This window comes from Typha latifolia, chromosome 5 (genome assembly GCF_019914945.1).
Source record: "Typha latifolia isolate L0001 chromosome 5, TyphaL0001v2, whole genome shotgun sequence".
Taxonomy (NCBI): domain Eukaryota; kingdom Viridiplantae; phylum Streptophyta; class Magnoliopsida; order Poales; family Typhaceae; genus Typha; species Typha latifolia.
Window position 1 is genome coordinate 3,823,541 of NC_133090.1, and position 16,800 is coordinate 3,840,340.

Genomic DNA, 16,800 nt, shown 5'->3' on the forward strand with positions numbered 1-16,800 from the left:
AATCGCATTCTTTACATCCATATGATGAAGTAGTGACTAAAAGCAACAGTAAGAATAGTACGAATAGAGGTTATCCAAGTAACAGGAGCAGAAGTCTCCTCATAGTCTATCCTATATTCCTAAGTAAAATCCTGAGCAATCAAACGAGCTTTGTATTTAGCAATGGATCCATCAAGTTGATGCTTGACCTTGAAGATCCATTTGCAACTAACAGACATGATGCTGGGTAGGCAAGGGACAACATCCTAAATATGCATCTATTCAAGGGCCTGAAGCTCATCTGCCATAGCCTGCTGCTACTCTAGAACCTGAACGGCCTCACGAGATGACTTTGGTTGGGGGATAGAGTGGATGGCTACAATGAATGTGTGAAACTAGTGAGAGTATGTGGCGTAAGACATAAGAAAATCATATCAGTCGAAAGGGTGACGTTCACACTCTGGATAACAAGGAGCAGGTGCAAGAGCCGTCATAATAGATGATGGGATGGTCGGAGGAATACTACTAGTATAAGAAGGCTCAGAAGTAGGAAGAGGATACAACTTGTGAGTGTAGAAATATGACAAGGTTATCATGGGAAAGGTACTCCTCTAGAAGAGCTAGAAACTTAGTGAGAGAATAGTCTGGAGGGGCAGAGGGAATTGATAGTAAATGAGTGTCCATGGATAGAGGAGTATTAAGCAAGTGGAGGGCAGATGGTCGGGCTGAGGTAGAGATATCTAAGGGGATGAAAGATAGGATAGGTGTAGGAAGATCCAAAAAGGATAAACTTGAGGGAAGTAGTATCTTTTTCAGAAAAGTGACATAGTGTGATATCCTAAGACGATGAGTAGATGCATCATAGTAACGATAGCCTTTATACTCATGACTATACCAGAAAGACACACTTAGCTTCTCAATCAGACAACTTGTTACGTTCACCAGAAAGAAGAAGAACAAAGAAAGTGCACTTAGAGACACAAAGATGACCATAAAATGGTGATCTACCAAAGATATGCTCGTACGGGGTCACACCATCAATGACTAATAATGGAGTTCGATTAATGAGGTAGAGAGCAATAAGAAGGGCCACAGCTCAATAAGAGCAAGGAACATAGGCCTCAAACAAAATAGCATGAGTTGTCTTAAGAAGATGACAATGCTTTTGTTTGGCAATTCCATTCTAAGCAGGGGTATAGGGATACGAGTGCTGAGGTAGGGTACCGATAGAGGCATGAATGGAACGAAACTCAGAGGAAAGGTATTCATGAGCACCATTCGACCGGAAGACCTTAATGGATCGACCAAACCGAGTTCGAACCATAGAAGAGAAATCACGATAGATCTGACATACCTCCAAGCATTGACGCATGAGGTAAACCTAAGTGAAATAAGAGAAACCATCAATATAACAAACATAATAGAGAAAACTAAAATTTGAAGATAGAGGAGCAAGGCTGCAAATATCAAAGTACACAAGGTGAAAGGGGGAATTAAAGATATTCTCACTAAGAGAAAAAGAAAAGGCTTGATGTTTTGCCAATTTACAGTTAGTACAAGGAGGCAAAATAGAAAAACAATTACTGCCAAAGCACCCAAACCGGGACAAGGTCTTGAGATGCTGACTCGATACATGACCTAGATGTGATGCCAAATATTTGGAGAGAGAGGGGTGACTGGACAAGCACTAGGGCGAGGTGACAAAAGGTGAATTTGATCCAGGTAGTAAAGCTCATGAATCCTACTAATCCTGATCCTCTAGCCTGTAGATGGGTCTTGCACAACATAAGTAGAAGAGAAAGATATAGTGTAACTAGAGTTAGAAAGTTGAGTAATAGAAATAAAACTCATAGTTATACGAGAACAAACCAGGCATCAAATAAAGTAAGTCGACTCGTGGGGTCTATAATGGGTAATTTGACCAATATGAGAGATGGCGTAATGAGTCTCATCTACTGTGTGAATATGAGGAAGAGCAAGAGGGGCAGAGGTGAGGCTAGAAAAAATGGAGGAGTCAACAGTCATATAATGTGAGGCGCTAGAATAAAAAAATTTGGGTTTAATCATACCAGGGACAATAGAGGCAGAAGTAGAGGTGCTAGTAAAGCTAAGAGCGCTATGAATAAGCTGCTGAATCTATTGTAGTTGTGCACTGCTGAATGTGGAATTGGTAGAGTGATCAAATAGATTAGTACTCGGGACAACAGTTGAGGAAGTGAAGTGACGACTCTTGTCCTTGCTTGATCCCTCTTTGTCGAAGTTGGGAACAAGCTCAAAATGAAGTCAATAGCAGTGAGCGACAAAATGACCAGGACGATCGCAATGAATGCACATAGGGCGCGATGAGTGATGGTCTCGTCCAGACACGAGTGGTGTGAACAATAGTTGAAATATCAAGTGTGACTGATATAAGAGCAGGGGCAGCATTGAGTACACTCTCTATGGCAAAAAAAGATGGTGTAGCGGTGGCCTGCTGAGAGGATAAGAGACGCTGCCTAAGCTCCTCAACTTGTAGCTTAGCAACAGCACTGTCTAGACTTGGGTGAGTGGAGCCATACAATAGATGATGAGTCAAATCCCTTAACTTTGGACTTAAAGTAGCTAGAAAGTCTATTAATCGATCCTCGTCACGGTGCGCTAAGCAATTGCCGAGTTAGAGGGAGAGAAAATAGGCTCCATTGACGTGAACTCATGCCATATGTCAGTCATGCGAACATAGAAGTTCTGGATAGATAACTAACCCGGTCTAGCCTCTTGAGCGTCACGACGAAGTTGAAAATGATGCATCAAACTTGACTGAACAAATCGACAATCGAGGTGATCCTAGACAGCCTAGGCTAAAAAATAATGTCGGAAGCTGAGGTCGAAATGATCGGTCGACCTGCGATATAAAATAAGTGCAGATCTCTATGTTCTGCAAAGCCCACTCGACATATTCAGGAGAAGGGACCTCAAACTGAATAGCTTTGGGCGTGCTAGACTTAGTAGAGGTTACAGTGGTAGTATGAATGACTGTGTGAGGGGGAGCACACCCTATAAAGATGCCGTCAATGTGCCCAACGAAACGTCGCCCGTGAAGAACTATCTTGATAGAAGATGTCCAAGTGATCCAATCACTCTGGGTGACAAGTAGAAAATCAACCAAAGACACTCTCATGACCAACCGAAACATAAGACGTCATTGGAGAAGATGTCAATTTGACAAACACCTTGAGGGCATTTTGAGAAGGACAAAGAAAATTTTCTCAAACCTTTTGGCAAACAGAGCAGAGTCTTAATTTTCAATGAGGCTTTTTGTTGAACAGCATGTGAGCCGCTCAAAGCTATAAGATGATTCTTGGCAGAGAAAGGGGCACTCGACCTCTTCGGTATAGTGGTGAAGAGAAGAGGAGTCGCAGTAGAAAAGCTCAAAGGCTTGGCAACCAGCGACAATCGAAGAGCTTGGGGATGGCGATCGATGAAGAAGCTCATGACAACTGGATTGACGCTGTGGTGAGAGAAGCTCACCAGGGAAAGCAGCGGAGTGTTTAGGCGTGGGTGCAGCAACAAAGGTTGAAGCCCAAGCGGAGTGCTCGTAGGAAGCTCTCTGTGCTGCCCAAACCGGGAGACGAGCACGGCACGGCGAAGATAGGAAGAAGAGTGTGGCTGAGGAAGACGAGGAAGCTCAACGCTCCTCTCTAATGGTGGCGCTCTCGATTGGAAGGGGCATGCGACAGGAGAGAATCCGTTGACAACTCAGGAAAAGGAGAGAAGGCAGAGATGTTGACAGGGACACGACGCAGCGAGCTAGAGAGGAGTTTCCGGTGACTCGATGGAGCTGGCGAGACGTCTCAGCCACAGAGAGATTTGGGAGGGAGAATGAGCAGGGAAGGTGGAAGATGAAGGCGATCCAGTGGCTGAGAAAGAATCCTAGAAATTGGATGGCTCTAATACCATAAAACGAGAAGAGATCCAAACCCAAAATAGGTTTGAATAGATGAGATGATTCTAGTGAAAAGTGTTTTCCTTGAAAATGATAGGGGACCTTGGCCCTATTTACTTAAGTCATCATTTATGTAAATAAACAAATGAAATATAACATAATAACTCTAAATAGTAACAAAAGGCCCAAATGAGTAATTACAATTACTCTCTATTCTTGTCACTTGCAGCAAAAACATTATTCGCCTGAAGGTTAAAAAAAGAGAATGTGGAGAGCTAGAGAGAGGGAGAGTCACAAAATTCAGCTCTATTTATCTAACATCTTCATACTTAACAAGAGAGAGAGAGACTTCATGAAATTTGCCATCTCAGGGTCAAGAACTCATCGCAAGGGTGAGAAAAGTATGAGTACTTTCTCTTTCTCTCTATCCTGGGTTGAACATTTTTGAATCTTAAAGACATATTAAGGGTACTGAGGTGCTAAAATTTGTTCAGAGGTTTAATGCAAAGTTTGTAATCCAATCCATGCTGCAAGTTCTGGGAGTTGCATAAAACTGCTTCAAACTTTGAGAGCATATAAGCAACTCACTTTTCTATACATGAAAAAGAGATGTTTTCAGAGATATTTAATTCTTATTCTGGATGCTCACGTTGAATTCTTTCTTTTTCTCAAGTAAATCACTTGTTGAATTTATTATTTGGACAGGTACTAAGTACGATTCTTCTTTTCCTCTGTTCTTTTCTTTTCTTCCTTGAGAAAAAGAAACACTATTTCCTCTCCTCTGTTCTTGGAAATATAATTGGTTGGCTTATGCAGGTGTAAACCTTTCACTTCTTTCAACTGTCATGTCCTCCCGCCTCGCACGTGGAACCTACAACGGCGGGCTTCTCTCGACGGAAGCTGGAACCTTGGCACGAGTGGTTGCGGATGGCACGATTACTCTGGCTGGTTACTTGGGTGAAGACAAGCTCCTCAATGTCACTTTGCTCCCTTCTCTGCTTATCTGTCTAACATCGATTGCCGCCACAATCCTTACCTACAACTCACTTTTTTAATAGAGCTGTCTATCTCTCTAGTTGGTGGATACGCTCAATTAAATTTATTCATGTCCAATGAAAGTTCAAATTAACATTTCCTACCTCTGTCGAGGAACTCTCTCTCCTAGTGTTTATTCTTTTGTAGAATTTATACATGATTGAATTGTGAAATAATCAATTCTCTCTTTTGACTCGTCATCTAGGAGCTGTGACAGACTCATAAGCAAGTTGCTGCTGGCTAGCTTGGATGTGAGTATTGTATTAGTAATTTTTTTCCCAATTTCCGTACTATTTTCTTGATGTTGTCAGAGAGTTGAATAAAAGATATAGTCCTTCACCTTTTCGCATCCAAATTTGATTATCGACCAGCTATCGGTCGTTAGAGCTCAATTAGTTAAATGGGCTTATTTATTCGAATCTTAGTAGTATCAATATATAATATTTAGTTGGACACTATTATGTTTTTTCTTATTTCAAGAAAAAAAGAGAAATTCGAATCAACATAAGAGGACCTTATTTGTTGGAGAAGAGTAAAGAGTTAATGACTAGGATGACAACTAATTAATATGCTAGAAAAACGAGCAGAGTCCGCAACGAGTTAAAAGGAAAAATTTTATTTGTTCATCAATCTCTTTAATGAAATCATTATTGGTGTAGATTCATAGATAGCGAAGAAAATTAAAATTTGGCTTCAAGGTGCATTCCCATTCACCTTCTTTAAAATCAAGATATTTGATGGTTTTTTGTGCATATAAACTCATATCTAAAATACCTCTCCCACATGGACAGAGATTAACCCTAAAAGTTGTCATATATCGAGATATAGCATGTTCGAGAAGGTGGTATATATGTCTAACGAATATTTTCTAATGCTTTAACCTGCACACTCCAAAATTCTCGTTTCTTTTATAAAAAAATAAATAAAAGTACACTTTAACTATGATACATGCTCCATCTATTGTTTAAAGATATATATATATATATATATATATATATATATATATATAATTTATTTTTTAGAAGAAAGAGTTGAACCCAGTTATATTAATAAGAACTAATTATAAGTTGGAGTATTGAGATTCTCTTTTTGACATGAAACACTATATTTAGATAGATGAATTACAAATTTATTTACATATGTCAAGAAGAATCAATGTCGGATATAGTAATTTTGCTCAATAAAAATTGCTAACTAGATAGAACGATTTTTGGCACGCTTAGCCAATTAAAGATTTGTTATAGAATCTACTGAACGATTTATATGGCAAATTAAGTTTTTATTTTCTCTAACTTTTAGGAAGCAGGAGGCCCACGTCGTTTCCATGTAGGAGGGGTCAAGGACGTCCGCTTGAAATGCCCAAAAGCGAGCATGAGATAGGAATATTACGACAGGATATGCCACCTTGAGACCCCTCTCACCTGCCACCTTTCTCCTTTACAAAGGAGAGATCTGGGAGATTAGAGCATATATTTCTCCTCTTCTACCCCTCCTCTCCCTTCTCAAGGTCAAGATCATGCTAAGAGGAATCACATACCATGGGAGGGGTCAGCTTTTGGAAGAGACCATAGAGGAAAAAGGTGAGTTGAAGATTTATTGAGAGGAGGATATCCATGGTATAACCCCTTGTCAACTCAAGTGGGATATCAGCATATGCCATATTGCCATGGCTTCATGGGCTTGTGCTACCTATCTTTCTGGCCCAAGAAGTCGCATTATAAGAAGCTCTAGAGGTAGTGAGAAGAGATCAGCAAGCAGGTGCATGGAAATTTCGAGGAGAAGTGGCGACGCGTCGCCGGCTTTCGGTTAAGCTGCGCAGTCGTAGGGCTCCTCCTCCTTTGGCAGGTGGTGGAGAGAGAGAGAGAGAGAGATGCAGTGGTTGTGTGCATAATTTGCTCACTCTCAAGTGGCCTGCCAAAGGAGAGTTGCCCTACGAATGTCTTCAGCTTAAAAAACATCATCTCACAGTAGCACAGCAGAAATAATAAGGTAATAAACCGTTTTGGTGATCTTGGAAATGTCTAAGTTTCTATCTGGAACTTGGGATTTAATCTGTCTGTTCTGAATTTATAACATCTTCTATAGCTACTTCAAGCTTTTCTGTTTCTTTTTATACTCTTCATGTTTTCTATTTTGTCAAATTAGGTTGCATCATTAGTTCTTTCTTATAGAGACCTCTGTAATCCAACAATGAAAAATATCTATCATGACAAGATTTGAAGATGGTATTTCTTTTCTTCTGAATTTTGAGTATTCTAATTCTTAATATATTTTTGCGTGGTCTTTGCACTAAATAATTAAACAAAACATACAAGGTTGAGGAGAGGAAGAATAAAGGTAATAAAAGATATCATATAGCTTAATGGTGCCTGCACTGGGCCTAATGTTGCCTCTTTGCTGCTTAGTTCTTGGTGATCAGAAGTGAGAAGAAGAAGAGGAAGGGAAGGATGAGGGGGGAAGATATATACAAGGACAAGTATGTAAATGAATCCTTTGTATCTTATTTCTAAGACAAGAAGGAAATTTTTGGAGTGCTTTTTACTGTCTTTTTAGATGCTAATCAGGAGTAAAATATCCTATGACTATGAGTAATAATGAGTAAGATGAGCAAAATTTGTAACAGACTGTAGATGCATCAAATATTGGATAATAAATTTAAAATTTTCCCACTACATATATCATTGAATTATTCTCATACATCTGCAGATTAGGAATTAGAACATAATCTCCATTCTACCACATCTAACCGATCAAGATCCCAATCAACTATGTTAGGCATTAGCATATCCTGCAAGATCTCAAGCAATTCAAACCTGTGCTTCGGTCACTAGCTATACTTATGAGTCAAACTTGAGCGAGCTAGTTCTAGCTCAGTCTTGACTCAACTCAACTCGACCTGAGCTCGAGCTCGAGCTCGAGCTGAGCTAGACTAAGCCCAACCCGAGCCCAAGCCCAAGTCTAAGCCTAATTAGGGGGGGAGGAGGAGGAGGATAAAGTGGTGGTGGCTTGCCAATGGAGATGGAGGATGTCGATGGAGGAGGAGGAGGAGGAGGTTGGTCGAACAGATGTGTAAATGAGCTAGACCAAGCCTAAGCCCAAGCCTAAGCCCAAGCCGAACTCGAGCCCGAGTCTAAGCCTAATTGGACAAGGAGGAGGTGGTGGTGGCTTGCCGATGGAGAAGGAGGATGTTGATGGAGGAGGTTGATGGAAGAGGAAGAGGAGGAGAAGGAGGCCGATGGAATAGAGGAGGAAGAGGCTAAAAGAGGTGGAGGCAGTCAAAAGAGGTCACTGAAGGAGGTCGGAGGAGGAGGTGAACGAGGAGGTCCGTAGTGGAGGAGGAGGATGTTGATTTTGTTAGGGAGAATATTATTAGACTTAGGTTTAAATTGAAATCGGAGCAACTAGATCATATCAACATCTAAATGTTCTTATGACTTTGTGGAGACTTCTATTTGTAGGAAGGCAGACTGATTGCCACTTATCAAGTCTAATAGGACATTTTTCAATATCTTGCAAGATTCCAAAAAGATATTTTATTTCTTGACATAATATCTCTCATACTATCATATACGATCAATTAAGATTTCAAACAAAAATGTTAGGCATTAGAATATATGGTAAGATTCCTAAGCAAATTGTTTATGCCTTAAAATATCCTACTAATCAAGATCCCAATCAAGTGTTCTACTCCTTGTTTAGATATTTATTACTGATATCAATGCTCTCATAACGATCATACTTGTCTGTATATAAATATGTCATATAAAGCTTAATAGTTAAATACAATATAATTTCTATCTCATTTATATTAGTCATGGTATCAGAGCAATTTTTCATGCTGTTGTCCTCCCGGTTTTTTTTTCCAAGTGCTTCTTCTTCCATGTTTTTCTGAGTATTTTCACTCTTTCCTGCAATCATTTAACATTTGCTTGAAGAGTTGAAGTGATAGAGGGACTGTTATAATTTCATAAATTTGTGTTTTTATATTAATTGATTTAAATATAAATTTGGAAAATTGAGCTGAGCAAAAATTGATTTTTGAGACATGCATATAACTCATATTGTTAAGTGATATCTAATTGGACTTTTGAGCACTTGTTATTCTATAATGTGGTTGGGCGGTCCGGTGTAAGTCTTATTGGATTCAATGCAAGCTCATAATGAGTGGGCCCATTGATTTATTATATATATAAGAGAAATTTGTATACGTCACCCTACTTTATAATGTAATTATAGTTTACACTCTATATTTTTACTATTTATAAATCGAGTTATATGATTTAGTAAATATGTGTAAAAAAATACCATATATTATATTTGAACTAACAGCGTGAGAATATTCCGTTAAGTAGATACATTTTATTTCTAAATGACTAAAATGACCTTAGTATGACTTGGTTGAGGGTATTTTCATAATTATTTTAGTATAGTTAATTTCGATTTATAAATAATAAAAATGTATGGTATAAATTATAATTTTATTAAAAAATAAGGTATTATATATAAATTTTCCTATCAATATAAAGGCTAGGTCCCCTCACCACTCTATAACCTAATATTTTTGCCGTGTTGAAAGTCGTCTGTTGAACTGGAGTAGGAAAGGAAGACTTACCTAATCATCTATCTATAGGTTAGAAGGTGAACAAAGATGAACCATACATGTATGATTCTTATTTTAATCTGTATTCTAGATTTTGTATAGAAATTGATCCAGATTTTATCCAACACCGACCATATGATCAGTGACATCGAAATTTATATCAAAAGAAGAAGAAGGAGAAGAAGAAAGGTATACGCGTAGGCTATGGTTGTGGTGATAAAATACTACATGCATGATTAGCCGGGACCTGAGAGAGAGCATTAAGTTGTTGAAATTGCTCTTGGGTAATTGAAAGTTGTGGAGGATCATAAGGGAATAACCTTTGGTGTGGTAGCCTGGGGGATAACTACGAAATTTATATGGTATTTGTCAGTATTGTCACTAAATCCTAATGGTGAATCTGCATCTATTCGACTACATAGGCACTATATGCCTATCAAATTCTCTTTTTTCTTTCTATATGATATTTTTCTATTTCATGTCGTCTCATATTTTTACTTGACCACTGCTTCATTTAAGACCTTTCGACATGGAGGATAATTGGGATGAGTAAAAAATTTAGTGGGCTTTACCACTTGCTACATAACTCAACTAACCCAAACGGTAGAGTTGCTTCTATAGTTTCTACATCTCCAAACATCTGGCATTGCCGTCTTGCCATCTTTCACTCTCTTGTCTGGACTTGTTGACGCATTCTAATTCTACTATTTCGATTGCTCCCATGATTATATTTGTTTGCCCTTTGATTGTTGACTTTTTCTAGTATGTTTTGTTAAATCAAAACATGCTTTGATTTAAATCATGTTGACATTTTATGGTCGTTTTCTATCGCTTCCCATGATGGCTTTTAAAATTTTCCAACCACTGTGGATGGTCGTTTTCTATTCTTTAATCATTTTGTATACTTATTTATACTAAATTTAATTTGAATATCAAACAAGTGCACAGTGATAATGGCTATGAATTTAATATGCGAGATTTCTTTGATGAAAAGAAGATATTCATCAACAGCGCTGAGCTGCCTCAACACCCCAAACTAAAAAATAGTTTTGAATGCCAACACTAGTATATTCTCAACATTGCATGCTCTCTTCACTTCTAAGATAACATTTATCTTCATTTTTTGGGTGACTCCACTCTCACAGCTACATACCTTATTAGTCGCATCCTAACTCCTATTCTCTAAGGTAAGATATCTTATAACCTTTATTTTTTCCTCCAAACTATCTTATACTTATTTGCAGTATTTGGGTGTTTATGTTATGCTTCCACAAATACACAAAATAATTTCAAATTGATATCATGCTAGGCATGGTTATTTTTTTATGTTATATATATCCTTATGGTGTGAAAGGCTATAAATTCTTAACATGATATCTTCTTTATGATGTATCTTTATCTCTGATATGATTGTCTATCTTCTGTTCACCATGCTATTGCTCTAGTTATATCTTTCTCATGTCAAACATCACACGTTTAAGTAGGCCATCAAACATATGATCACTAGCATTGAAGTCATGATAACTGATTTAGATCATGATATATATATATACCAATTTCTCTATACGAGGAATTCTTCTATGCTCTAGTTTAAGACTTGAACCCAAAACTCTGCTTGTCATATAGTAATGCTTTATATAAAAATTTTCATCTGAAATCTAATTAGTATTACTTTACATGCATTAAAAAATTTATATATCTTCTACAATTTTGTCTAAGAATCTTTAAATTCAACTATTATATTAATAAAATATTATTGAAAAAAGTTTATTATTGCACTTTAGTCCATATCATAATAATATGTATAAGTATTTAGATTGAAAAACATATCCTTAGTCACACTTCTTCCTACACGGGCTATTCTGCTCATAAGTCCATCTAGAAGCTTGGTCTTATTTGTTTTGAGTTCAAGAAGGTTTTGAACTTGGTCGGAGACTCCTAATCTAGTTCAGTAATTAAATATTAAATTAAATTTTTTTCTTAATTATATTATGTCCTTAAATAAACAATAATATATAAAATTTAATATTCTTTCAAATTAATTTTATTTTTATTTTTAATAGTCTTGCCTGTCTCTTCTCTATTCTCTCCTCTCTTTTTTAAAATATTTATATTTTATATTATAAAATATGTCATGTTATATAGATATATCAAATCATATCCATTCGAATCACTTCTCTCTCCTCTCCTCTCTCTGCATTCACTAAGGACCTAAATTATTTTAAATATAATACACTTAAGCTCATAAATGTCTATTATAGACACCATATAAGCTAATAAATTTTTTCAAATATGCACTTAAGGTAGCAAATGCTTATTATAATATTATAATATTATAATATTCATATATTGTACTATCATAATATTCATAATATTTGTATATTATAAGATATCATATAATATTCACATATTATAATAATGACCGCCGTTTCCACATGAAAAATATATTTTCATAAATCAAATTTATGTATCATCCATTTCCCTCTAAAATAAATATTTTTTTACTTTTTCACATCACAAATAATAAATATATTTTTAACCTAACTCAAAATAAAATACCAAATTATTTTAGATTAGTTCAAGATACATAAATCAAGATTAAAAAATTATGTCAGCTAATCTAGTTAAAAGCTTAATCTCAAACCTCTACATTACCGATTTAGGAAAGGATATGTGAGTTTTTGACTATTTTAAGTTTCCTTATCAAACATTATACCAAAGTAAGTGAGTTCTAAACTTATTTATAGAACTAAGTGGCTATTAGTCCATGAAAATACCACGTAAGATAATTTTGACATTTATACAAAAATTGATATGGGTTAGTAATTGTATTTAAAAAAAAAATCTCTATGAACAACTTTAAATAGACAAATAAATTGCTTTTACATCGATATCTATTTTACTACGAGGGTAATAAAAATTGCTCATCTAGTTAGCTATAACAAAACTACTATCACGTACGTGACATCTATATAGACTAGAAGTCATAGTCTTACAGATATGTTTGAAATAGTTGCTTGATATATAGCATAACTAAAATGGTCTTGAATAATTCTCTCCACCTCTATCTCTCTTTCTTTCGAGATCAAGCTAAATGAGAATTAAAAACATAATAAATTAATGCCAACTCCAACGTCACATTGATTAAAACGAACTCAGAAATCAAGCAAGTTGTTATCCCTACGCATCTAACGAAATCTCTATAATTGCATGTCAGGTTACGTACTGTAGATGCTCTACTTTTTATCACTTTGGCCAGACTCAATCATCAGACTAATTATTTTATCTCCCTCTCATAAGTTCGAGTTGGGTGGTTGATACGCATCGCAATCTAGAATAGTTGATTGAGCTATTTCCGTGCATAAATTTGAGACAAAGAACACACACGCAAAAAATAATAATAATAATAATAACTTAACTCATTATTGACTATTTGGCATGGTTGTACGTCCTATGATAAAAACTATTAACACAACGGAGGATCCAGCTCAGGGTGGTCCAAATTTTATAATGAGTGAGAAGAGAGTAAGGAGGGCAAAATCTAACATTATTCTCCCTACTAGTGTAACATATACGTAAACTACGGTGAGAGTTTGTAGTACTCACAGCTACTACCTCCAATATATCCGATTGAGTAGTGCATGAGCCTGGCATCACTGTGCAAAACATCTCCATTACTCCCCTCCTGGACAACCATAAATAGCGGACTAATCCGCTTCTTGCCAAAGAGGAGGACATTCCAAGACTTCTATGAACAAAATTGGCTCAAGGGACCCGATATAATTATTATTATGGAGAACCCGCATGGCCCAACAATTTTTTGTATATTTTTTAATAGTAATTCTAAATACTATTGAATGCAATGTCGGTTTATCGGTTCTAGAACAATCAATGATTGATGAACTGGCGGATCCATTTCTCAAACAGTAGCAAGAAAAAGGCTACAATAGATTCATAGAATATTTCTAATTGCAGGCAGCTGAAATTAACACACACAAACATGTTAAATATATATATATATATGACTAAATTATTTATTATCATTAAAATAGACAGTGTTAAAAATATTTGTCAGTGATTTTCTTTTCTTGTACTATGAAACTAATAATTTTAGACAGTTTTTGAACCATTTTAGTTGTTCTTTTCTCATCTAAATTAATATTTGCTCGTATTTAGTTTTGTTTAGAATGACATTTTTAAAAGAACTCAATAATTTTGTCGGTAATTATAATATTAAAAAACATATGTAATAGTAAATGTTGTATTTTGAAACTATTTCCTTTTATCATGAAATGAACTGAGCACTTCGAATTTAGTAATATATGAATGTATCATACCCTCACCTACATTTTATTCTCTCTCAGGATTGGTCTGGTAGATTTGCAGAGAGTTATGTGATGGTCTACAATCCTTTCAATAGAAAGTATATATATATATATATATATGTTAACCATCAGGCAATATAACTTTTTAATTAGTTGCCACCTAAAAGGGAGAGTCGTTCTTTTGACCTAGCTAAAAAGGAAGAAAAAAATGATCGAAGGATTAGAAATATCATTAACTGCGATAATGAGAGAATGGCCACTGTTCTACTGCCTAGTTGCATGCCGAGTGATTAGTAGTTTACTTATCAATTAGGAATACATTAATTTATTACGGCTAGGGAAAGGATTTCTTGGAAAGGGAGAGCTTTTGATCTATCTATTAAGGAGGTTGTCATTTTGTTTCAACTTTCAAAGCAATGGATAGGATCATGCTTCTTATAATATCATAATTAATAGTCCATTTCTTTTCTCATTTTACACCTGCAGTATAGTTAACTTAACCACATGTTTAGTAAAGTTTAACTAATAAATCTAATAACTTAACCCACATATTTTCTGTATATATTTATTAAATTATGAAGCTCAATTTGTAAATAGTAAAAATATAATTGTAAACCGTAATTTTATTAAATGATAAGGTGTTATATACAAATTTCTCTTTTTTTTACATATAGATGCCTCTCAAATCTAATAAACTATTAAAATTTTATCAATTTAATTATAAAAAATTAAAAATATTTGTACTATTATTCGCTTACACAAGTACTTAAGGAACTTTGAAAGGATATACATGCAAAAAAATTCTGTTTTTAATTCAACTCTTGCAATTTAGTAAAGTGCGACATAAAATCACATAGGGCAAAGTTTTTTTTTTCCTGCAGTTATATAAAGGTTGAATTAAAAATAATCAAAGATCAGGTGTAAACTGCAAGAAGCATAGATGCAGTGTGTGAAATGGAAAAACCCCACCAATCAAATGTGTTTTCTTGTAATGAATTACAGTTCATTCCTCTCTAATTTGGTCTGGTCTTAACTTATCTGATTATATTTAAGCTTAAGTACTTAATCATTATTAAGGGGATATAAAATATTTAATTACCTCTATTAAAATATAGATAGTCTAATTTGATAATGGTAAGGGTGGTGTAGTTATTTAGCAACTTAGTTATGGCTGAAAAAATTGATGCCAATAATTGTAGGGGGGAGCTTAAAAATGGATGAAATATTTAACTGTTATAACTTGGTGAACGACAAGAAAGTGTGAATTGAAATCATATGAAGTATATATATAAATATAATTTGTCCTTTATGTCTTAGCATATTGATAGCAAACTTTGGAGTGAACTAAGCCTTTTAGATATATATTATTGACTTCTTTTCCAAAAAGAATGAAAGAGAAAGAGTACAAGTGCCACACAATGCTGCCGACTTGGTTTGTGAATATATAATACAGCATATTGTCTAATATAAGAAGACAATAACTCTAAAGTTTTAGTTGTTCTACGTATTAACAATGATAATAACTATGATAATAAATATCATGATCATCTCATCTCAAAAAGAAGAAACTAGTAAAGAATTACCATCCAGGTGTAAAGAACCAACCAACAACAACAACAATGATAATAAATATCATGATCATCTCATCTCAAAAAGAAGAAACTAGTAAAGAGTTACCATCCAGGTGTATGTGCATGGTTTTCACAAGCATGCCAGATATACTGTTAGTTTTGCATCACATCATTTTAAGTGGATCCAATTAACTCCACACGTGTCTATATATATATATATATATATATATATATATATATAACGAGTGTTTGTTAGGTGACTTCAATTGCACTATAAACTAATATCATATCACTCTAAGAAGAATACTGTGAGTGACAGAGGACGAGAAATATAGTGGCATTTTATAGAATTCATCATTATAAGTTTTTTTCAGTGGCAGTCGTAAAAATACCACTATAATATTTATAGTGGATTTTATATAACTGTAACTTATTATAAGGTGTTAAATGAATACTTTTTATCAAAAAATGATTGATTTTTTTTCTAGGAAAAAAATAATAAGGTGGATTTCAAATCATAAATTGTCTATAATAAATGATTTTATTTAAAAGTCATAGTTTTAGATTGATTATTATTATTATTATTTTTTAATGCTGGTAGTCACACTCAGAAAGACGCGCAGCCGTCCGCACCCAACTACCTCCATCAATTCGTCAAAATCCAACTACCTCATCTATAACGCAGATGCCGTCCGGGAATTGCTAGCCGTTATGAGCCATGCAGACACCGGCTCAAGCCGATGAATCGGCTGGGCTCATCTTGAGCAAGCCACGCATGAGCCGATGCCGTTGGATGCAATGATCAACGGCTCCCAAGAGTCAACTAAGAACGGCTTCTGTTATGCCATTGACTGTAACTTTCACCATTGGAAATCTAATAACCCCACTGGATATATCGTCACATAGAACTGCAATAAATAATGAGATGCATTATATTTCAAATAAATTACTTTCCAGAAGGAAATAATGTGGGAAATGTGAAGCTATTATATGAAAGTCGTTGAGACTTTTTTATAATAAAAAAATCTATTTTCCAACACAACAACCCAAAGTGGGGTATTTTGTATGATTTTAAAGGCAGAGCTACATCACTTAGCATTCGTAAGACACAATTTTAAACAAAACGAGGATTTAATTGGAAAACAGCACTGCAAGTTTTGGCCAAGCTAATAATGGAAAAGTAACTTCCTAAACTTTATAGTTAATTTGTCCCAATAAAAGATAAAGAATGGATAGAAGTTTTCATCAACTCAGCATTTTTCTCTATCTGAAATACGAAGAGTCGCAGTGGGGCCCTGCATTGGGATAGTTAAGACTTAATAAGAGACAACTACCTCTTCTCCTTCCCATTATAAACAAACAAGCATC

At 35.3% G+C, this 16,800-nt stretch overlaps 1 protein-coding gene and 1 long non-coding RNA gene across 3 annotated transcripts in view; both read left to right on the plus strand.

Annotated features, from left to right (window-relative positions):
- The window catches only part of LOC140788569 (SPX domain-containing membrane protein OsI_21475-like), a 30,762-nt gene extending 25,471 nt beyond the window's left edge, over positions 1-5,291 (plus strand). For both annotated transcript variants that reach the window (XM_073137852.1, XM_073137853.1), the window contains one exon: positions 4,718-5,291. In XM_073137852.1, coding sequence (XP_072993953.1) covers positions 4,718-4,956 — 239 coding nt within the window. In that variant the 3' untranslated portion in view covers positions 4,957-5,291. The remainder of the gene's footprint in view (positions 1-4,717) is intronic.
- Positions 5,292-6,685: 1,394 nt separating this feature from the next.
- LOC140789363 (uncharacterized) lies at positions 6,686-7,608 on the plus strand. The gene is made up of 2 exons (XR_012109157.1): positions 6,686-6,925; positions 7,342-7,608. It is a non-coding gene; the product is annotated as an uncharacterized lncRNA (long non-coding RNA).
- The last annotated feature ends 9,192 nt before the right edge of the window (positions 7,609-16,800 follow it).